At 40.8% G+C, this 23,789-nt stretch overlaps 1 protein-coding gene across 6 annotated transcripts in view; it reads left to right on the top strand.

Annotated features, from left to right (window-relative positions):
* The window catches only part of ULK4 (unc-51 like kinase 4), a 206,120-nt gene that overhangs the window by 9,335 nt on the left and 172,996 nt on the right, over positions 1 to 23,789 (top strand). For 5 of the 6 annotated variants that reach the window (XR_016281919.1, XM_089532754.1, XM_089532752.1 and 2 more), the window contains 16 exons: positions 5 to 104; positions 1,526 to 1,665; positions 1,780 to 1,939; positions 3,621 to 3,722; positions 3,928 to 4,011; positions 4,486 to 4,561; positions 4,698 to 4,793; positions 5,960 to 6,078; positions 6,196 to 6,265; positions 6,721 to 6,826; positions 8,638 to 8,742; positions 10,790 to 10,850; positions 12,013 to 12,194; positions 18,280 to 18,326; positions 20,312 to 20,390; positions 23,075 to 23,182. Coding sequence is in view for 5 of the 6 variants with exons in the window: in XM_089532754.1 (XP_089388880.1) it covers positions 5 to 104; positions 1,526 to 1,665; positions 1,780 to 1,939; positions 3,621 to 3,722; positions 3,928 to 4,011; positions 4,486 to 4,561; positions 4,698 to 4,793; positions 5,960 to 6,078; positions 6,196 to 6,265; positions 6,721 to 6,826; positions 8,638 to 8,742; positions 10,790 to 10,850; positions 12,013 to 12,194; positions 18,280 to 18,326; positions 20,312 to 20,390; positions 23,075 to 23,182 (1,635 nt within the window). In the remaining variant the exon portion in view is untranslated. The remainder of the gene's footprint in view (positions 1 to 4; positions 105 to 1,525; positions 1,666 to 1,779; positions 1,940 to 3,620; positions 3,723 to 3,927; positions 4,012 to 4,485; positions 4,562 to 4,697; positions 4,794 to 5,959; positions 6,079 to 6,195; positions 6,266 to 6,720; positions 6,827 to 8,637; positions 8,743 to 10,789; positions 10,851 to 12,012; positions 12,195 to 18,279; positions 18,327 to 20,311; positions 20,391 to 23,074; positions 23,183 to 23,789) is intronic. The other variant, XM_089532756.1, reaches the window with a different exon arrangement.

The raw sequence follows: 23,789 nt of genomic DNA on the forward strand, positions 1-23,789 counted from the left end.
GCAGGTGCGCCTTACTCATGAAATTAGGCACAAGAACATAGTAACATTTCATGAATGGTATGAAACAAGCAATCACCTCTGGCTTGTAGTGGAATTATGCACAGGTAAGATATTTTTAAGCCAAATATAAAGTGACTGCTCCTTAGCATAGCCTTAGAATTAATTGTTCTTTGAAGTAATAGTTCAGGGAGGTACCTGAAGTAATTGATGGATGGAGTCCAAAACTTTACTAAAGTCTTCATTTTGGTGTCATTAGATGCCAAATTTGGTGACCCTGTGATCAAGCATATTTTGTTTAGCATAAGGGTGGGTATTGTGTGATGCTTCAGATGTTGTTGGAGTACTACACACACAAGGGCTAGTCAGTATAACTAGTAGTGACGAAAGTTGTGAATTACAGTCCACCAACATTTGAAGGATCATATTATTCTTACCTCTGGTTGACATAACAAAGAGATAAAGTTATGTGGGCAATCCTCTATCTTCTTTAAAGCAACTTTAGACTTACAAAATTAATTTCATAGTTTTTAAATCAAGGCTGATTTACCTTGTCAGAGGAAGCTGCTGCATTCTTCACTCTGGTGAAGTATAATTTGATTTAAGAGGGAGCCACTTGCTGGCCAGATGTCAGTCCTGGTTGGACCTCCTTGGGATCAGGATGTGCAAGGTGAACAGTGATGGCATGGCATGGCTGACAAGCGGTGGCACAGCAAGAGCAGTGGCAGCATGGCGCAAACAATGGTGGAATGGCATGAACAGTGGTGGTGGCATGGTATGAGTTGCTGCACAGCATATGAATGGTGACAGTGGCACAGCAGAAATGGGGGCAGCTGAGCTAGTCACTGGAGCCCTCATCAGGGGTGTAACAGATGCTGTTCTTTTCCCCCTTTAGGGTGTCACCCCTCTTTTCCCCAGGTCTCCCAGGGCTAGTAATGCATAAGGTGATGGTACTGGCCCCCAGGTACCTACACAGAGTGTTAGACTCATGTGTCCCCCACTATTAATAGCACACAATTAAAATTCCTTTCTTTAAAACAGTGAATTCTGCAATGTCTATAGGAAAGTCTTTGCCTTCTGCTAGAAGGACAAAAGATACTGCAGAAGTAATCCAGTTTGAGACTGCTTTAGCTGCTCTGGCTCAGTGCTAGGGAATCCTGGGAATTGTAGCAACAGAGCTCTCTGACAGAGAAGGCTAAATGTCCCACAAAACTACAGTTCCCAGGAATCCTTAGCATTGAGCCAGGGCAGTTAAAGTGGTCTCAAATTATTTCTGCAGTGTGTTATGGATCTAGAAGATGGCTTAAAATAAGTTATTGAGAAAGCTCTCTTATTTTCTTTGCCCTCAAATCCTAACTTCTCAATAGTCTGTAGATGACTTTTGTGGGGTCTTTTTGGTCAGGCTGGCATCCCCACCCACAAATAAAGCTACATAAAGACAAATGTAAATACAAAGGTATACACAGCATTATAGAGGTCACTTAGTTGAAATTCTATTTAAAAATCATGATTCATTATCCATAAATAGGTGGATCACTAGAAGTGGTAATTGCTCAAGATGAACACTTACCTGAAGATATTATAAGAGAGTTTGGTATTGATTTGCTTGCTGGACTTCATCATATTCATGAACTTGGAATCCTCTTTTGCGACCTTACACCAGGAAAGGTAAGAGGGAATATATTTTGCAGTGACACATGATTTGTAGAAATCATTAACAGGTTTTTAAGTATTTTTTTATCATTAACACTATTCCACATTCCGAACTGATATTGATTACAGATTCTTCTGGAAGGGCCTGGCACTTTGAAGTTCAGTAACTTCTGTTTTGCTAAAGCAGAAGGTGAAAACCTGGAAGAATTTTTTGCTTTAATTGGAACAGAAGAACAGCGAGGTGACAGTGGTGAAAGCGGAGGACAAACACTCAAAAGCAGACTTAGAGGTACTTTGCTAACAGCTGGAACAGTAATTTAATTAAAATTATATAAAACTTGAAATGGTGGGTAGTAGAGAGAGAGAGGAGAGAGAGTTCAATGGCCATTTCATTGAAAGCAGTATTACTATATTGGCAGAAATGATCAATATGGAACTAAACAGAATGGAGAAATAGAATGGTTCCCAGTTGACAAGGGGGTCAGACAAGGCTGCATCCTTTCACTCTATCTATTCAACTTATACGCAGAAAATATTAGACAAAGAACAGGCTTGGACACAAGAAGGAGAAGTGAAAATAGGAAGGAATATAAACAATATAATTTATGAAGACAAAATCATACTACTAGCAGAAAACATCATAGACCTAGAACAACTACTAAGGCAAATCAAAGATGAAAGTGCAAAGTCAGGCTTACTGTTGAACATAAAGAAAACAAAAATAATGACCATGGAGGAGCTACACAGATGGAATCTAAACAATGAGGAAACAGAAATCGTAAAAGAATTCCCATACCTTGGCTCAAATATTGATCAGAACAGGGACTGCATTCAAGAAATCAGAACTCTAAGAATGGGGTGGGCGACTGTGAAGGAACTGGAGGAGATCCTAAAAAGCAAAGATACAAACTGACCATGAAAGTTAGAATAGTACATGCCATTATATTCCCTATCATTATGTATAGATGTGAGAGCTGGACAGTTAAGAAAGTGGTTAAGAAGAAATTTCATTTGGCTACATCATGAGAAGGCATGACTCACTGGAAAAAATGATAATATTAGGAAAGGTTGGGGGAAGTAGAAAGAGAGGAAGGCTGCATGCTAGATGGATGGATTCTATCAAGGAGGTCATGGGTATGAATTTACAGGAACTAAGCAGAGACGTGGAGCTTAGGGACTCCTGGAAATGTCTCATCCACAGGGTAGCCATGAGTTGAGATCAACTCCATGGTGATTAACAACACCAACATGGAGCCAAGCCAAGAAGTTACCATTTAAAATGATCTGGTGCACTTACATAGCTCCTGTTGGACTGGGAGTAGTATTGCCACAGTGTTACCAGTGAATGGAGACTGTTTTCTGCCTCTGCTTTTAATTTGTTTTTTTATTTGTTTTATTTACCCCAGCCTCTACTCTGTCCTTCTATACCATGTACTTTGGTGAAAGCAAGGAGCCAGCTGACTTAAATTCAGATTTTTGTCTAAATCACCACATAGTTATACAAAAATTAATAAACGGTGAAGTTGGTGCAGGTGTTCCCATCTGAACCTTCAAGCTTCTCCTTGGCCTCTCTTCTTCTCTACAGTATACGTATGGTTGTTTCCTTGATGTAAGGAGCTGTAGCACAAGGGCAAGGCATGAGTTGATCACTTGGGAAGAACTGAAGGGATGTGATTTGTGGACAATGTATGTGGAGTTTTAATCAGCATTCTTGGGGCCTTCACAGCAAATGGGGGCATGTGAATTCCAACTGTCAGAGGATGCATTTCCCTGAAGTCACTACTGGCAAACCATTTCTCCTCTCCCCACCTCCCACATCCACTTGGGAAAAACAGAACTAATAAAATCAGTAATAATACTGGTTTTAGGATTGGACAAGAAGTTGGTTTATGACTTAATTGTTAGTGACTTGTAAAGTTGAATCTATTCCAGAACCAGAGCAAACCAGATTTCATGGTTTTATTTTGCAGGTTCGCCTAGATACATTGCACCAGAAGTGATCAAGGGAAACGACTTCTCTATAGCCAGTGATCTCTGGTCGTTGGGCTGTTTGCTATATGAAATGTTTTCAGGTATCATGACAATTAGTATTATATTACACTTAGAGGGGAAAATTATGTAATAAGTTTCTATCTTTTATGGTGGAGATCTTGAAAGATCTTTTTTTGAGTAAATTCACAGTGCAAAAATATTGTTGCAAACAAATTTATTAAATTACTATTTTGGAGCTTATTCAAATCTTGCTTAATTTTCAATAACTATATGTTATATTTATAGGAAAACCACCATTCTGCTCCGAAAGCATTACCGAATTAACAGAACAGATTTTAAATGAAGATCCTTTTCCACTTTTACAGCAAGGTGTGTTTCAAGGATAAGCAATTTAATTATGTCTTGTAAAAAAAGTCTAAAAATGTACGAAGTGGAAGAAAATATATATGTCTCTTTTCACTTATCATTGAAGACCAGCTCTGCATCTGTACATGTATGCTAATTCTGTTTGCTCTGTGCTTATGAATAAAACTGATAGCTGAATCAGAATGATAGAAGATATCATTCCCTCTTAATTTTGATGAAATCAAGCTTGCTGCCATACCACTGACACAGTTTGTGGGAGCTCTCTCATCATGCCTTTTTGTTCCATAACACATGGAAGAAAGCAAATACCAGGAGTCATTTCCATAGTTGCATATCTTGCTTTCTTGCAGGTATCAACACAAGCAGTCATTATCTTAATTCTATACTTTACATCTTTAAGGGGGTAATAAGGTTTGAAAGTGTATTATTGTTTTTAGCCTGTTTGTTCTTAAATATATATATTCTTGTTACTTACAGGATCAGCAGTTCCAAAACCATCTTCAGACTTCCTTAATTTGCTTGTCTCTCTGCTTCAAAAGGATCCCCGGGAGAGGTAAACTGATGATTTGATGATGTAGCAATGTACATTAACTGATTTTTTTTTCCTTTCAAATAACTGGTAATTTGTGGCATTTGTACAGCATTTATACATCAATCTTATCATTTTCCTTATTGTGGTATGTTTAAAGATTGACCTGGACAGAATTGTTGCAACATCCTTTCTGGAAACATGCTTTTGTTCAGATTGCCAACAAATCTATCTCTGGACCAGACACCAACTCCAGGTATATTGAATTCATTTCATTATAAAGTTTGAATGTTGTCTAACAAATGTAATGTAGCATATGCTTTCACAAGCTAGAGCCCATTTCATCACATGCATACATGAAAGCTTATGCCACAATGAATTTGCTAGCTTTTAGGATGCCACCTTATATTTTCTGTTACAAACTAACATAAGGGTGAAGTAGACTGGTGGTTTGGAGCAGCGCTCCAACCACAATTGAGCCCCAATCGGCTGGGGACTGCGGTGACCAGACAGCCTGCTCTCAAATCGGCTGAGGGTCACCGTCATGATCCCAAATCAGCCATTGGCAGGAGTGATTTTTTTACCGCTCCCTTTGCCAGTGGCTTTGGGCCACCTTTTGCCTGTTTTGGGCCTTAGTTACACATCTTCGCCTTGGGCTGCAATCCTCTTTTTAGAGAGGAAGCTTTCCTGTGACTGAGTAGCATGTGTCATTATAATGGAAGAGGAGAAAATCTGTGACAAAAATCATGAAATATTATGGGTTTTATGTTTTGCAACCATTCTTTTGAACTGTTCAAATACATAAGCCATGCTAGTCTGGAAAATCAGTATGCAATGGGATCTTGTAGCATCTTTGAAACTAACTGAAAGAAAGAAGTTGGTAGCATGAGCTTTCGTAGACTTGAACTATGGCTTTTCATATGACTTTTTTGTAGACATTTGAACCATGTCACTTGCTCCGGTCCCGCAATCTCCCCTTTATGCAATTTATTCTATTTGAAATCATTGGAAATTAACCAACTAATGTAGCCTGGGTCCAACCTTGTTGTGTATCACTATAACACTGGGTATCCCTGCAATATTAAATTTTGACCTGTTGTAGAAATCAATGTTAATTTTATTATTTTTATGTAAGGAGCAAATTCTGTTGTAGGCAGTGTCTTTAAGGTAGTTGTTTTCAAAACTGTTTCAGTGTTGTGAATTCTTAGCTTACTAAGAATTCTGGTAAATTCTGCTTGATATGCAGACAGATCTCTTGATTATTTGTGCTTTATATATCCCTAATACGTGATCTCTAAATAAAATTATTTTTGAAATCATGTTCCAGTTGTTCAAAGTTTTGACCTAAATAGAGTACAGTGAAAGCTGCATTAACTTCAAAGAGAATGTCGTTTTTTGTTTGTTTGTTTGTTTGAACAACAGTGGAAATACTGAGCTATTTGTAGTTGGAAAGTCTGATGATCAGTTGGAGAGTGAAAAAACACCAGATATTTCATCACCAGGAACATCAAATAAACAACTTAACAGATCTTTCAAGATGGGTGAGATTACAGTTTGATCTTATGTATTGCTCTAGCATGAAATTTAATAAAATAAGTATTTGAAACATTATATTCCTACAGTTCAGGTTGGCGAACGTGTTATATTTTATTTGACAGAAAAGCCAGAGGCATTACGTCCTAAAAGCGCTGTTGATGGTGAATCAAATGAATCTATATTTCTTCTCAGGTATGAATAAAGAATTTTCTAACACTTTGAAAGCATTTGTGGAAATTAAACTTATCTGAAGATGGAAAAGTGATTTATGTCACAAATTTTTAGTGAGAGTGAGCAGTGGACAGGGAAGTCTTTCAAAGAACCAACTTTTTTATAGGATGTGCAGACTATACACTTATTTCAAAAGCATTGCACATTAGAATATTGAAGCCCTTAAAAGTGTGAGTATGAAAATCCTGTTTGAATCATTATTTTGAAGAATCACACACAATTCCAGAATTCTAGTCATGTAGAAATGTTTAAGAATTAACAGGCCTTTAAAAAAGTAGGGATAGCACAAATTTTAATGAAATCCAGCCTTAATAGATTTGGATTATGAATTATAGTAATGTAGAGGGTTCAGATTACAGAAAATACCAGGATTAATTGACATTAAAGTATCTGTTTTATTTGTCTGTATTTTTCAGTTCTCGACCCACACCAAGAACTAGCATTGCAGTAGAAATAAGCAGTGTCACTGCCATGATGTCTACAAATTCACTACAGCGAACATCTCCATGTCCTTCAGCAAAGGTGAGTGTAGGCTGAAGGAAGCAGGAGGCTGGAAATTGTTTTGTGTAACTATTGTAGGAAGTAAGGAGTAGAGCATCCAATTCCAGTAGCAAAGGATGGTATCACTATAAAGCAAGGATAACGATAAAATAACTGACTAAACCAAAACAGAGTGATAAGAATGAGGGCAAAGAGGTCCTTATGTTTGAAAGAAAACAGCTGGAACTGTCTGGTAAAACTAATTGTGTTGAAGTAAAATAGGCAGAAGCTATGCAGAAAATCAGCACAAACAGCTGGAAATCAGGAAACAAAAGTGCAACCTGGTTTTTTTATATTCTATTTTTACTTTGACCTATGGGAAATGGGGAGTGTATAAACAAACCAATACACTACAACTGCTTAGAAAATGGTGACCAACATCTTAATTTTTAGCTGTTAGTATTGTTTAATAAGCTTTAGCTATCAAGGGCCCTGTACATATGGGCCCTTTAGCATGTCCTGGCAATGTGCTAGGGTTGCCTCGGGGCGCTGTTTCCAGACGCCCCACAACCCTAGGATGTCACCAGGACGTCACAGCTGTGCGGCGCCGTATACATGGCGTGCACAGCTGTGACGTCACTGCTGCGCACTTTCCAGAGGGGCGTGTGTGGCAGTGACGTCCTCGCACCGCCGCAGGCAGTTTGCGGCGGCACTAAAAGGAGCTGCTTTTTAGTGTTCCTTTTGTTTGCATAGCTGTGCCGCACAATTTGGATGCTGCGGTGTGGTTACGTGGAAAAGAGAGGCGGCCGCTGGCCACCTCTTTCTGGCGGGCTTTACCCCACCAAAGAGAACTTTTCCAGGTAATAAGATGTAATATATTAAGGCTGCAATCTCATGAACACTGTGATAGCATATCAGGAACTATAGAATAAATCTGACATCTTCATACAGTCAGCCGGACCCAGACGTGGGTTTCCAGTACGTGGACTTGAGGTCATGTGAACGGAAAGTGCACCCCATTCATTTAAATGAGGCTTGAGCATGCATGGAATTTGCTTTACTCGGGGAGGTGGAACAGATCCCTGTGTAAAGCAAGGGTCTACTGTACAAGGTTGGAGGCAGAGCAATAACCTCAGGGGGAGATTTTATTTTAGATCTCATCTCCATTCCCCCATGGATCTTTCTGTACCCCTTACATCTCTGACATCAGAGCTTCAAGGAAGACTGAAGAATCCAGATAATTCTAGCTTCTTCATAGAAACTAGAACTCTCTGGAAGATTTGTGGAGACTCAGGCGCGTTACAGACCTCCCAGAACAGGTGGTCTGTACCACCGTCATTTGCAGCGCAGAGGAGCCCCAGCGTCCAAACCGCGAGGCTCCTCCGCGCTGCAAATAAGCGCCAAAATGGGGCTTCTTTTTGCGTCGCGGTTATGACGCCACGAGGTGCCAATGGCACACTTGCGGCGTCATATGTGCTGTGTGACGTGCGGACGCAATGCGTCCGCTATGTCAAGATGGCGGCTCCCGTGTGGAACGGGCACTGCCATTTTGTACGGACTTGGTCCGTATTAGGGTTAGGGGCGTCCAGAAGTGATGCCCCTTTCTAACCCTAGTACGGACCCAGTCCGTACTATGGGCCCGTCTGTAACGGGCCTCAGTTCCCTTATTCAGAGTGCAATCCTTAAAATGTCTATATAGAGAACTAGAATATTTTATTTGTTTAGAGGCTGAGCAAGAAAAGTTTTCTTAAGTTTAAGACTCTGTGAATGGATTTTTTGTTTTAAAATGCTATATTTAAAATAATTTATTTATTGTAAAATAATGTGTATTGCAATGGTTGCTTATATTCTAGGATAAAAAGATACTCTGCAGTGAGGAGGATATGGAGTCCAAAGTGAAAGAGCTTATATATACAGAATCTGACCTTATTGTGACCCCAATTATTGACAACCCAAAGGTACTATCAAAAAGTTCTCTATATAGCCTTTCCGAATAGTATGTTCAGAATCATCCAGTGCTTTCTGTCATTTTTTGTGCTATGCTTATGCATCTTCTATTCTTACACTTCCACCTAGTGTCCACATCTGGAGTTTTTTTGGGTTGGGCTTTTTTTTTTTGGTAGTTTTATATGAAAGTGCTAGATTACAAGGTTGGACTATTTCACCAGTAGATCTCACGGTAAGCTTCTGGACTTCTCAGAGTTTTCCTTGGATGTGTCCTTGGTGTTTTAATGACGTGTTCTTAATATTCCATGGAATCCACTGAATGTCTTGAGATGTTGAGCTGAATACAGTCATTCTCATTTTTATTTCTGGAATACATTTTATACAGTGGGCCCTTGTTATCTGCTGAGGTTTGGTTCCAGGACTGCCTGTGGATAACAAAATCTGTGAATGCTCAAGTCCTATTAAATACAATGGAAAAACAAAATGGAATCTCTTATATGAAATGGAAAAAAAATCAAGGTTTGCTATTTGGAAATTACAATTTTTTTAAAAAAATTCTAGCCTTGGATGCTTGAATCCATGGATAAAAAAAATCAGTGGATAAGGAGGGCCGATTGTACACATTAGAACTGTGTGGTAGATTAGTCAAAGAGAGTGATTTGCCAGCATTTGGAATTAAAAGGTATGCCCCCAGTATTTCACACCCAAATGCTGGAGCACATAAAAGTGTCATGAGAATGATAACTAAAATAATTCATGGCCTTCTGTATTTTACTGTTTGCTAAGAAAATATTGTTATTGTTTGCCTTCAAGTTGTTTCTGATTTATGGTAACTATATCACAGGGTTTTGTTTCTGACCCATGGCAACCCTAAGTAAGATTTGTTCAGAGGGGTTTGCCTTTGCCTTCCTCTGCAGCTGAGAGAGTATGGCTTGTCCAAGGTCATCCAGTGGGTTTCCATAGCTGAGTAGGGATTTGAACCCTGGTCTCCAGAGTCATAGTCCAGTGCTCAAACCACAACCCCATGCTGGCTCTCAAAGAAAATATATAGTATACATTACAAGTTTCAGGTGCTGCTGATGTGAGGACAACCCGAGTTCTAATATTTTGTTAAGATGACATTATTAATAGTCAATATGTTTATATAGCCAAGATCTAAAGAAGTTGTTTTTCATGCTCAAAAAAGTTTTGGCTTTGAGTTTCTCAAAAAGCAAATCCTCATCTTACATGGAAAATTACTTTTGGAACTAAGTTATAATAAGATATGGTGTGGAGGTCTGTAAAAGGTGCTACTTAATATGCCTAAAAGTATCTATTTACATTTTGGCTTATATGTAAATATTGATGACTGGGCATTAGCAGTGTTCAGAATTATGGGTTCACCTTTTTAAAAAATACTAATATAAATATTGAGTATCTATGTTACTACAGTTGGACTTCGGTATCAGTGCATGTTCAAATTCTGTTCTCCCCAATGGCTGCGCTGCCATTAGGGATATCAGGACTTCAGGTGAAGCCCTGTTGTCCCTAATAGTGGCATGTGGACATGTATGTGCTGCTACTGGGGACAACAGGGGCTGTCCCTAATGGCAGTGGGGTGTATACATGCACCACCATTGGAGAAAGCGGGGGCTTGCCATTGGTGGATGCTTAAATCTGCAGATGGCTAATCCGCGGATATTGATGTCCCACTGTATTCATATACAGTTTGTTCTGTTTGTCTAAATACCCAGGAAATGCCTAATGCTTATAAATAAATAGAATTTAAGCAAAATTCAAACTTTATTTAACTACTTCAATACTGCAGTATAAAGACAGATAATAACTCTAGCAATTAGGAGTGTGGGATTGTTGTGATTTGAATAATGTAAATTTTGTTATACTTCTAAGTTAGCCCACATTTTATTTTTTCAGTGTCTTCCTGCCAGTTAGTAAGTTTGGTAGTTTTATAGTTTCACAGATCATTGGTTGATTATGCGAGAAAGTATTTGGTTTGATAATGGCTATATATTTTACTCTGATCTGTGAAATACAATTTCCTTTCATTTTTCCCCTCAGATAGTGAAACAAGTAGCAATGAGATTTGACGTGAAAAATTTGCATATACCAGCACATTCAGGTACAGATATTTTGTAAAGATTTTGCAAATTAGTTATTTTTTCTTAAAGGTTCATTCAGATGTAGCTTTCCAGACTGTGGTTTTGAAGGATGTAATCTGAGACATATTTATAAAAATCCTCTCTGCCATGTGCTTAATTTAATGTATAATTTCCTGGGCAAGATTTATTTCGGTATGAGTCCTTGAAATTAGGATTCCAATTATTCATGAATAATTGATGAAATTAGGACGTTTTCAGTTTAGCCAACTATGAGGCTCTATGGGCCACCCCTTTCCTGGCCAGATTGGGGCCGTGGCAACATCGTGTCGAGGCCCTGATCTGGCCTCTGCAGCCACAGGCCGGCGCAAAGTGCTGGTCTGTACAGGGCCTATGATAGCAAATTGTGTCTTGAAGAAACTATGAAATTTTTGATTTAGCCAGTTCCTTTGAGTAGGAAGGAGCATGTAAATATAGGGCTTGTTCCTGATCTTCCAAACCAGTGGCTCCCAAACTTTGGTCCTCTAAATGTTTTGGATGTCAGCTCCCAGAATTCTTGATTGTTGGCCAAACTGGATAGGGTTTCTGTGAGCTGACGTCCACAATAACTGGAGGATCAAAGTTTGGGACACTGTTCGAAAACGTAGTGTACATTTATATATAATAGCTGCCAAAAATCTTGATTAAGATTCTAATACAAATTACCTTTTTGTTAATAATTCCAGCTTCTCTTGATTCTATGGTTTTATATTTTCTAATAGGTGATTGGATTATGTACATAACTCCTCTGTCCTGTTTGTGTTTATATATTAAAACTACATATCTAGGCCAAGGGTGGGATTTGTGCATCACTCCAGATGTTGTAGGACTACAATATCCCACAGTTTCAGCAGAATCAATGGTTCAACTCTAGTCAGAACTAATTATTGAATTTAGGCCCCATATCTTGAGTAAATTGTTTAATACAGTGAGTTTGACCCATTTTAAGCCAGCGAGTATCCTATTTTGAATCTTACTCTGTTGATTTTGGTTTGTTAATTGTAACAATATGTCTAACAAATATTTAAATACATACTGCCTAATGATTCTGAAAATAAGAACATTGTGATAAACCTTAATTCGCAGAATTAAGTATAACTGTAGAATATTTTAAGAAAACAATTTTTGATTTATTTTTCTATGCAGCTGAAAAACTGTTGATGCTAAAAGAAGCAGAATGGAATGACTTCTTACAACAAGTATATCAGCTGATTGATTCCCAAGAAAGGACCACAGGGACAGCCAGAATTAAACTGAATTTACTTTGCTATCTCTGCACTGTTGTTAGCAACAAAGAAGTAGCAACCAGACTAATCAGCACACAGCTGGTGAGTTGTACAGTTTGTGAAGAACCCAAAAAGTAAACAAAATAAAATGTTGCAATGTCAGCTACCTCTTTCATTTTAAGAAACCAAGGCCTGTTACAGACAGCCAAAATAAAGCTGCTTCGAGTCACAGTGGAGGTATGGTGTTTCAATGATGCATGCGTCCTAAGAGTCTAGAAGCCACACCAAAGCCACGCTCCAGTCCTTAGGGCTGGAGTGTGGCTTTGGTGCAACTTCTGGACTCTTAGGACGCATGCATCATTGAAACACCATACCTCCACTGTGACTCGAAGCAGCTTTATTTTGGCTGTCTGTAACAGGCCTCCGGGTCAGTCCTATACAGTCTTATTTGGAATTAAGCCCCGTTAAACCCATTGAATTCTCCAAAGAAACACAGTGGCATAATCCTAGAGGATTATGTGGCTCATACTCCTTCCAGATTTTGAGGGGGCACCAGACAACATTAATAGGATCTTCTGATGACCTGAATTGATTTCTCTGTCTTTTCTCAGTTACAGCAGCAACTGAAGGAAAGGGGAAAGCAGGTACACTATAGTTTAGTAGTGTAGTCACCATAATCTATCAATTTATTTAGAAATTCTATTTGGCCCAAAACAGACGGGCTGAAAGGAATGGCTTCCGCCTGCTTAGGTGTATGGCATACAGATGATACATGCCCCGGAGTGGCTGAACGCTGCTCTGAGGCCACCTGTTTTATTTATTTATTTATGGTATTTATACCCCACCCTTCAGCCCTAATGGCTATCAGAGCGGCTTACAATTATTATTTTTAATTAGACGGTTCCCTGCCCTCAGGCTTACAAGGCACTATGAGACCACCTAAGGAACTCCAGAAAGAGTGGTGAAAATCTGCACCTTGCCAATGACCTGTTTGGGACCACGATGGTGGCCTGCTTTGAGAGTGGGCTGTGTGGTTGCTGCAGTCCCTGGCCGATCGTGGGGCGATCGTGGATGGAGCACCCAGAGGCTGCTCCTTCATACCCGTCTGCTTCACCCCTCTGTTACAAAAGGAGCACCTCTAGAAAAATGCAGGTGTATAATAAATAATAATAATGGCCTGTTACAGACAGCCAAAATAAAGCTGCTTCGAGTCACAGTGGAGGTATGGTGTTTCAATGATGCATGCATCCTAAGAGTCCAGACGCCACACCAAAGCCATGCTCCAGTCCTTAGGGCTGGAGCGTGGCTTTGGTGCGACTTCTGGACTCTTGAGGCGCATGCATCATTGAAACACCATACCTCCACTGTGACTTGAAGCAGCTTTATTTTGGCTGTCTGTAACAGGCCAATAAAAGTTTTATTTCTATCCCGCCTTTCCAAGGATCAAGGCGGCGTACAATAATGGGATATATCATCCCAATGACAGATAAAATTCAATAAAAACAGTTACAATATCAATATTGGCATAAAAACAGCAATACACATTAACATTTCCAAACATCCAAGCTAGCAATGGGGGAGGGGAGTTTAGTAGGGCTATTGGGGGTAAGCTTGTTTGAACAAATATGTTTTCAGCCCTTTTTTAAATTGGGCCAGGGAGGGGGTCGAGCGGAGCTCGTCGGGGATCAAGTTCCAGAGCTTAGGGGCCGCAATTGAGACGGCCCTTTGCGTGGTGACAGCTCGTCTCGCATCTGGAACCATTAAAAGATGTTTATCCCCAGATCTGAGAGTGCGGGGCGGATTATATGGAGAGAGGCGGTCCTCTAAGTACCCTGGGCCCAAGCCATTTAGGGCTTTATAGGTAACGACCAACACCTTGTATTGCGCCCGGAAGCGAATAGGCAGCCAATGAAGATCTTCAAGTACCGGTGTTATGTGGCTAGCCCTGGAAGATCCAGTGACCAGCCTTGCTGCCATGTTCTGAACCAACTGAAGCTTCCGGGTGTGATATAAGGGTTGCCCCATGTAGAGCGCATTACAGAAATCCAACTGAGAGGTTACCAGAGCATGTACTACAGTTTCAAGGTCCCCCCGGCCCAGGTAGGGTCGCAGCTGGCGTATCAACCTAAGCTGATGACAGGTACTCCTGACCGTCGCATCCACTTGAGATGTGAGGTGGAGCGACGAGTCCAAGAGCACCCCCAGACTGCGAACCGAGTCCTTTAGGGGAAGCGTGACCCCGTCAAGGACAGGTGGACAAATCTCTAAACCTGGACCTGGGGAACCTATTGCAAGTACTTCCGTTTTCTCTGGATTCAGCCTGAGTCTGTTTTCCCTCATCCATCCCATTACTGACTCCAGACAGGCATCTAGAGGAGAGATGCCCTCCCTGGTCACTGCATCAGTCGGAGGCACAGAGAAGCCTATTTGGGTGTCATCAGGGTACTGATAACACCGCGCCCCGTGCCTCCGGATGATCTCTCCCAGCGGTTTCATGTAAATGTTAAATAGCATGGGAGACAGAATGGCTCCTTGAGGGACACCAGATGTAAGTGCCCTCTTATCAGAGCACACGTCTCCCAGCTGCACCATCTGGAACCTTCCCGAGAGGTAGGATCGGAACCACTGGAGCGCAGTGCCCCCAATTCCTAACTCTCTCAGGCGCTCCAGAAGGATACCATGGTCGATGGTATCGAAAGCCGCTGAGATGTCCAAGAGCACCAACAGGGACACGCTACCCCTGTCTATGCCCAGACGGAGATCATCGACCAAGGCGACCATGGCAGTCTCAACTCCATAGCCTGCACGAAAGCCAGTTTGAAATGGGTCTAGATAATCCGTATCATCCAAGATCGATTGAAGCTGGAGTGCAACCGCTTTCTCGATCACCTTCCCTAAAAATGGCAATAGCGAAACGGGCCGATAATTACTATGCAACAGGGGGTCAAGGGAGGGCTTTTTGATCAGCGGTTTAACTATGGCCAATTTCAAGCTGGTTGGAAACTGCCCATCCCTGAATGATGTATTAATAATCTGGTGCAACAAAGATGTTACACCTACTCCCCCCTGAGCCGCTAGCCATGAGGGACAGGGATTGAGTGAGCAGGTTGTCTTCCTAACGCTTCTAAGGATCTTGTCCACTTCCTCGGTACTTACAGACTCAAATTGATCCAGTACAATAGAGTCCACGGAAGCTCTGGAGGCCTCTACTCTGGATTCTGACCCAATAATGGCGTCGAGACCAGCCCTTATCCGAGAGGTTTTGTCCACGAAGAAGTTGTTAAATTGGTCACAGCAGGCCTTGGATGGTTCCAAAATAGGGTTCAGAGAGGGGGAAGGCTGCGTGAGCTCCCTCACTACTCTGAACAGCTCTGCTGGACGCGACTCCGCGGACGCGATACGCGCAGCATAGAACGAGTTCTTTGCTGCGTCTATCGCCTCTCCATAGTCATCTAAGAGAGATGCTAGGAGAGCCTTGTCGGTTAAGAGATGGTGGCTTCACCATTTGCGCTCTAGTCGTCGCAGGACCCGCTTCCTTGCCTGGAGATCTTCTGTATACCAGGGCTGTTTTTTGGAAGCAGGCCTGAGAGGATGCTTGGGAGCGATACTGTATATAGCCCTGGAGAGACCCGTGTCCCAGATGGTAGTGAGGGCATCAACAGAATTGCCGTCATATCCAACCATAAACCCCTCTAGGGCTTCTTGGAACCTTTTGGGTTCCATCAGCCTTCGAGGGTGGACCATTCTAATAGGTCCACCACCCCCGGGAGGGATCTGGGTAGATGCCTTGATTTTTGCCTCCACCAGGAAATGGTCTGTCCATGACAGGGCGGAAATATTAGTTACTTCCGCCCACGGACTTTCCATGTCCACGCAAAAGACCATATCGAGTGTATTACCCGCCGGATGCGTCGGCCCCCTGACCAGTTGAGACAGGCCCATGGCAGTCATGGAATCCATGAACTCCCGAGCTGCACCAGATGGATTTTGACTGGCCACGAAGGGGATGTTGAGGTCCCCCAGGACAAGAAGCCTGGGGGACTCCAACACCAGATCCGAGACCAGTTGTGTCAGCTCGGCCAGGGAGTCCATTAGTGCACGGGGTGGTCGGTAGACCAACAGAATCCCTAGACTGTCTCTGGCCTTCAGGGTAAGGTAGATACACTCGATAAAGGAAGTTTGCCCGACATGGTTCCTGGTTAGAGTAAGAGTGTTCCTATAAATCAAAGCAACTCCCCCCCCCCCCACCCACCTAACCTGGTCTGGTCCTTAACCGAGAACCCGGCTGGAAGGGCCCATGCCCACACCGCTTCATCCCCAGGCCTAAGCCAGGTCTCGGTAATGCAAGCCAGGTCACAGTTCTTAGCCTCCAGAAGATCGTATATGCTGTGGGACTTATTCATCACGGACCTGGCATTGCACAGGAGCAGAGACAGGGTTTGTGGTATGGTTGGATTGACCCTCAGGCCTCTTTGGTTAGGAAGGTGGAAGGAAGGCGAGATAGATATTACACATCGATCTCGTCTTCCCCTGTAACGCTTCTCCACCTTATGTCTGGTAAGGACCGCTTCCCATGTAGCAGAATGGAAAGGTGGAGAAGCGTTATGTACATAATGAACATTAACAGCCCGTAATGGAATACCTGCCAAACTTTATGTCCCTATGCATGTTTACTAAGCTGTAGTACTTGATAACTACCCTCGAGTCGACTTCTACTCAAGGCGACCCTCTGTATGAGACATCTCCAAGACCCCCTGTTCTTAGCCTCGCTTCTCAGATCCAGGCCCTGATCAAGTCTAGCCATCTGGCATATAGTCATCTTCTTTTTCTACTGCCCTCCACCTTTCCTAGCATTTTCTAACTATTCATTTTTCTTCATGATGTGGTTAAAGTAGCCTAAATTTAATCGCTATGGCTTCAGGGAATAGTTCGCGCTCAATTTGTTCTAGCATCCATTTGTTTGTCTTCTTGGGTGTTCATGGTATCCTCAGCACTCTTTCACAACACTGCATGTCAAATGAGGAGATGTGCAGACAGCCCTGAAGGGGTAGCCTCCAGCTGCTTCTTTTACAGCCAGATTGGGGCCGTGGTAACCACACACTGCAGCCCCAATCTAGCCTTTCCAGGGCACAAAAAAGGAGTCGCAAAAAGCGGCTCCTTTTTACACCCTGGAAAAGGCACGATAGCCACAGTGCTGTGGTTTTACGGCATTCTTTCGGTGCTGCATCGTGTGGACACAGCACCAGAGGAGTGCTGTGACACCGCACACCATGCAGTGTAGTAAATTTATGGAAAATGTAAATTTATGCCATATTTAATTACCGTATATACCCATCTATAAATCTAAAAGTTTATCCCCCAAAATTGACTGCAACTCCCAGGTTGACCTATTTACGTCACTATGGTAATGTGATAGCAGGTCTTTCAGATTTCCCCATGGAGAGACAGTTTCTTTATCTCTTGAGCCAAGCAGAAAGCGTTCTGGGTGATTGATTGATATTGCTGTTTGTTTAAGAGTCCATCTCCCGCCCATGCGCCTCGCCTCGCCTCGCTGAAAGCAAGAAGCCTCAATGAGAGTCTTGCCTCATGCCCACATACACACACTAAAGCAGCCTCCAAGTTTTACCCTCGACCTATCCATGGGTCATGGCAAAATCCATAATTTTTGTCCCAAAACCTGACCCTGACTTATACTTGAGGTTGACTTATAATTGAGTATATACAATATATATCTTGAGCCAAGACTTAGAAAATATTTAACTATCTGTACTGATATGTTGACTATTATTTTGCAGCTTTATATTGAACTGTTTTAATTCTCTTGCCTTGTGATCCACTGATATAGGGTAGTTTTAAAATGTCATTTTCTTCTGTACCTTGGACCACTGCAAATAAAACTACAGTGGGACATTCTTATTCATGAGTGTTCCATTTTGGATCCCCCCGCGGATGGCAAAAGCCACAGGATCTTCAATGGCAGTGTGCGTGTGGGCGGCTGTTCTGCTGTGGCCACATGCACACACATCCATTAACAGCAATGGGGTTGCTGTTTGCAGATGTTTAAATCTGCAGATGGCAAGCCCCTGTTGGGGAGGGCAGGCTGTATAACACTAAACATACTAGATGTAATTTCTTATTCATTAACAAATCAGAACTTGATATCTTAGTTTATGTTCTTAAATTCTAGTTCCCTGAATTAATAAAACAGTTGCGGATTGCTCCAAATTGGGATATGTAAGTATCACATAATCACTAGATTCAGTAATTTGCATTAACCCTGATTTTTCTGAGTTCTTTCTGATGAACAAAATGTGGGGCTTCTGTGCATATCGCAGGTCAGAAATGGGTGTTTCTTTCAGTGTAGTATCTTATGTGAACTATTCAGTGAAGACAAAATCTACCATTCAAATACAGCAATCTGTGCATATGGCACCTTGAGCCTTCACGTGTGATCTACTGTACTCTTATCTAGAGAAAGAGTAAGATCTCCCAGGCAACACCTCTGCAGTGCCAGGTTACTGTAGCTGATTGTCTGTTGAGGTTGTTCCAGAGAGAGTGTGTTGATTTGCAGCCAAATCGTGGATTAATAACTAAACAGTTGTAGGTCGCTAGGCTGCTTTACAATGTTCCCACTAATTACTGGATTCTCTGTTACTTTGTCATCTTTTTATATTTGTTTAGCTTTCTTATATTTATTTGACCTTTCTCCCTATATTGGTAGAAAGATGGGGAAATAATAATAATAATGATGATGATGATAATAATAATAATAATATAACTCTTGTAAGTAAAAAGAGCATCCCAGTCCCAAACATGAGATACGGTTCTAGGTCCAAAGCACACTGCAGAAATAATCCAGTTTGAGACTGCTTTAACTGCCCTGGCTCAATGCTAGGGAATTCTGGGAACTGTCATTTTGTGAGACATTTAGTTCTTTCTGTCAGAGAACTGTGGTGCCAAAATAAACTACAATTCCCAGGATCCCCCAAGCACTGAGCCAGGGCAGTTAAAGCGGTCTCAAACTGGATTATTTCTGCAGTGTGTTTTGGACCCTATATTACACCCAAAGGCATCCCTATATTACACCCAAAGGACACGTTCATGCCTTCTTTTTAAATTCTAAATTCTCAGGATTTAGACAAATGTTGAAAATAGTAGTGCCTATTAACTGTTTGCTAGTATTTACTATGAAAGAATGAAGAATACAGCAATAGCAACCCAAGTTTTGCAAATCCTGTTGAGATTAATGGAGATTATGGGAGCATTGTTTGACAAAATGCTTTCTATGGGGATGTAATATAACTAGAACATTTACTCAACATGCCCTTTCTGTTATTCCATTCTGAAGGATATTAAAGTATTAAGATATAAAATATACATTAAAATATTGAGGATATCTTAAGGACTATTCTTAAGGATGTTTATACTTATATTTATTGTCGTATGAATACATTTTGATATGCATATACATTGACACTTCTGGTTTTTAAAAACAGCCTTCTCTTGAATGTTTCATGCTTTGTTATTGTGAAATTATAACACAAAGTAAATAAATTTCAGTCCTGTAGCTGCAATAGAGTTATTTCTGCTGTATTGTAGTAAATGGTTTGCTTGACTCCTCACTCCCACTTATCTGATTTTTACATCTCGCCTCTGCCAACATGGTAAGAACCAAGTCAGGTCCTTACATCTTAATACTGACACTGTGGGTAGGCAAGGAACTGGGCAGTTTTGAATGGGCAAATGGAGAAAGGGTTAGGTACCTCACCCCTTGCAAGACACACAGTGACTAATCATGGATAGCCTGCTGGGAAATATACACTTTGTATTTTAAACTTTAGGTAGCAGATCTTCACAGTGAAGTGTATTTAGTTGCCTAATATCAATAGTTGGCTATCAAATTTTGATATTCACAAAAAGCTAACACCAAAGTACTGAGTGAATCATGCAGTCTTCTCACGCTGATAATTTTTTTGGTTTTCACATCAGTCCATTATTGGGGGGGGGGGGGGGAAGTAATTTGGCCTAACAATGCAGTCAAATAATTCTGTGCTAATTTGATGCTAATGAGGTTATCTGGAAGCTTATAATTAATTTTAATTCACAGTTATTTATGCTGACCAATTTATGTAACTTTTTAAATAACGTGACATTTATCGTAGTTCTTATATTTGCAGATTTGAGGTTTTCATAAAGTTAATAAATACGTTTAATTACAGACGTGCCAAAGCAGCCCGAGTGATTGGCTTGCTTGCATTCCATACAACTGAACTTAAAGAGAATGTTCCAGTTATAGAGGTAATATCTCTTTTTAATGTAGTTATCAGATTTTCAAAAATAGGGTATGAGCAAATTTGATATGAATTAACATCACAGAGAAGTAACAGTTTCAGTTTTAAGACTGGCTTAAATGCTGAGGGCTACATCACTGTAATCAATTGACTATTAAACTTTTATCCTTCTCCTTTGAAAAGTGTTTGTATCATCTCCCTGAAGTAGATTAGGTTAAGAGACCATGACTTGCCAAGATCCTAGTGAGTGACTGATTGTGACTGATTGATTTGTGACTGATTGATTATCTCAACCTCACAATCCAAGTTCAGATAAGTACTATGTTGCTTTTGTGTGCCTTCATATAATTACTGACTTACGGTGATGATAATGTGAACCTATCACAGGGTTTCCTTGGCAGAATTTTTCAGAGGGGGGGCTGTACTTGACTTCCTCTGAGGTTGAGACACTGTAACTTGCACAAGGTCACCCAATGGGCTTCCACAGCTGAGCAGGGATTTGAACCATGGTCTCCAGTGCCCTAGTCCAATGGTCAAATCAGTGCACTGTGCTGGCTCTCCATGTAACGTTGTACTGTGTAACATTCTGTTAAAATGCATTTCTTTGGCAAAGTGTAGTCTGGAGTGCCTTGGTTAAGAAAATGTTCCAGAGGATTAGTTCTCTCAATTTCCCTTTTTAAAAGTTTCTAAGAAAAAGAACAGTACACAATTTTGAAGAACATTTATCTCTGACACTTTCAAAAGAGTGTTGCATTTGGTTAACACTGTAATAAAGAGTAAATTATATAAACTGATATCAATATATGTAATCATTTTAGCATTGTTTTTCTCTACTTTTTGTCCTTGGTTTAATGGCTGGAAAGTAGCTTTTCATATGAAAGTATAATATTTCTCGAATGTTTTAAAGATAAAAGAGGAGTAGAGGTAGTGAACTGAATGTTCTGATGCTGTCAGAATGGAGTTGATAATCAAATGTAGTATTTGTCCAAAGTATTATTTGTGTAGTTTTAACAGCTGCATGGATAACATCTTTTAATGGTTGATGACCATTTCAGTGGCACATATGATTTGCTTAAAAGATTTCTGTGGCAAGAAATATCTCAGCCACTTCAAGGGAAAGTTGAGCTATTTCATTCATCTTTAAGTCAGGTAATGCACCTCTTAGAGCCCTGGTTAGATAGCAGCAGCATAGTCTTGTGGTAGCTGAGCACATATATGGTAGCTAAGCACATGTATGCTTCTTTTGCCTCTAAGGAGATTTTGGGCCAAGAGTATGTATGTACAGCTTTCTCAGTCCTGTGTTGCCATTTTCCCATGGTCTGTAGCTACTGGATTTGGCACTTTTGGTTATAAGGCAGTTGAAAGGAGACTCCCATGTCTTCTCCTAACAGGAGGAACTGCACATGGACAGCAGCAGATGAGGATGGAACAGGATGGGCCATAAACAATATTGCTAAAATTCTATTTCTGTTATGGTCTCAGCCAAATAATTGCTGCCAATTAGATAAGTAATTGATAGGATATTCCACATAATCTGGACAGATCGGTGTAGTATTATTATATGAACCTCCACTAGAGGTCACTGAGACATCAAGATTAAAAGATAGGAGAAAAATCTTGATCTAGTAACAAATGTAGGCCTTAATAAAGTTAAACAATTACAGTGGGCTCTTGGTATTCACTGGGGCATGGTTCCAGGATCCCCCATGGATACCAAAATTTGTGGGTGCTTTAAGTCTCATTATATACAGTGATGTAGTAAAATGGTGTCTCTCAGGGACATAGCCAGGATTTTAGGAAGGGGGGTCCAGACTAAGTGCCACCATTATAATGGGGCTTGGGCATGGCGGCGCAGCAGCACGCACCATTCATTTTTCTAATGGAAGGGGGGGGTCCGGACCCCAAGAACCCCCCCCCTTGGCTACGTCCCTGTGTCTCTTATATACAATGGCAAAATCAAGATTTGCTTTTGGAATTTTTTTGGGTGTGAAAATTTTCAAACCATGGTTGGTTGAATCCATGGATGCAGAATTTGTGGATACTGTGCTGACAAAATTGGAAGTAGTTCTTTTTACCCCAAATCTTTTACTTCTAATAGTAAACATTTTTCCAAACAATGCTTTATAACTTATGCAATGGTCATTGCTTAAACTAAAGGTTTTGTGATGTTGACCTAGATTACACACTATCCCAATATGTAGCTTTTACCCACAATAGAAGAGCAAGATTCAGACTCACAATCTCCCTCACTGCCTAAAAACCTTCAGAACATACTTCCAGAGGTCTCACTGTGATGGAATGTTGCACTAAAAACAATAAACAGTGTTGCCTTGATTTGAATTATATAATTTTTAATGTATATTTTTTCATTTTTTTGTATTTTTTGCAAGCCGCCTTGACTTCTGCACTAGGAAAAGGGCAGGTTGTTGTTGTTGTTGTTGTTGTTGTTGTTGTTGTTATTATTAATAGCACAGAGATTGGCAAAAACACAAAATAAAGCAAATACATTGCATTTTTAGGTTGCAACACAACAAAATGTGTAAAAGTCAAGGGGGTCTGAAATGAACATAAGTAACTGTATGAGCCTTTAGCTCATCTTCTTTCTCCTCTGCTTTCCTTTCTGTAATGGCAGGTAACTGTAACTTTCCATGCTGCATTTCTCTTTTGCTAATATTGTCATTATTGCTACAGGCAGTCACTCTCTTAACTGAATTGATCAGAGAGAACTTCAGGAACAGTAAATTAAAACAGTGCCTTTTACCTACCCTAGGGGAGTTGCTTTATCTTGTGGCCAGTCAGGTAAGATAAACAGTTCTGTGCAAACCTCTTTTCATTCCATGTGGCTATCTTAAACCTTCTTAAAGTTCTAGACTCCTTAGATACATAGCTCATGTTATGGGAGAAGAGCAAAAGATACTTGTTTTAAGGTATGTGATCTGTCATTAAGCCTTGCAGATTTCAGAGTTTAGGGCTAATCCTTTTTGTTAATCTCAACTAGAGTAGACTCACTGAAGTATGTACAACATACCATTGGTATCTGCTGGGGTTTGGTCCCAGGGCGCCCTGTAGATACCAAAATCCTTGGATGCTCAAGCCACATTATATACATAAATCAGCTCATTTGAGATGTGGTGCTGAAGAAGAGTGCTGAGGATACTGTGAACAGCCAAGAAGACAAACAAATGGGTTCTAGAACAGATCAAGCCTGAAAACACCCTGGAAGCCAGCATGACTAAATTATGACTGTCATACTTTGGTCACATCATGAGAAGGCATGAGAAGAAAAGACAATGATGCTGGGAAAGGTAGATGAAGACAACATGCCAGATGGTTAGACTCAATCAGGGAGGCAATGGGCCTGAACCTGCAGGACCTAAGCAAAACAGTTGAGGACGGGATTTTGGAG

Source organism: Sceloporus occidentalis, unplaced genomic scaffold (assembly GCF_023333645.1).
Source record: "Sceloporus occidentalis isolate IW3139 unplaced genomic scaffold, rSceOcc1.0.p SCAF_7, whole genome shotgun sequence".
Lineage (NCBI taxonomy): Eukaryota > Metazoa > Chordata > Lepidosauria > Squamata > Phrynosomatidae > Sceloporus > Sceloporus occidentalis.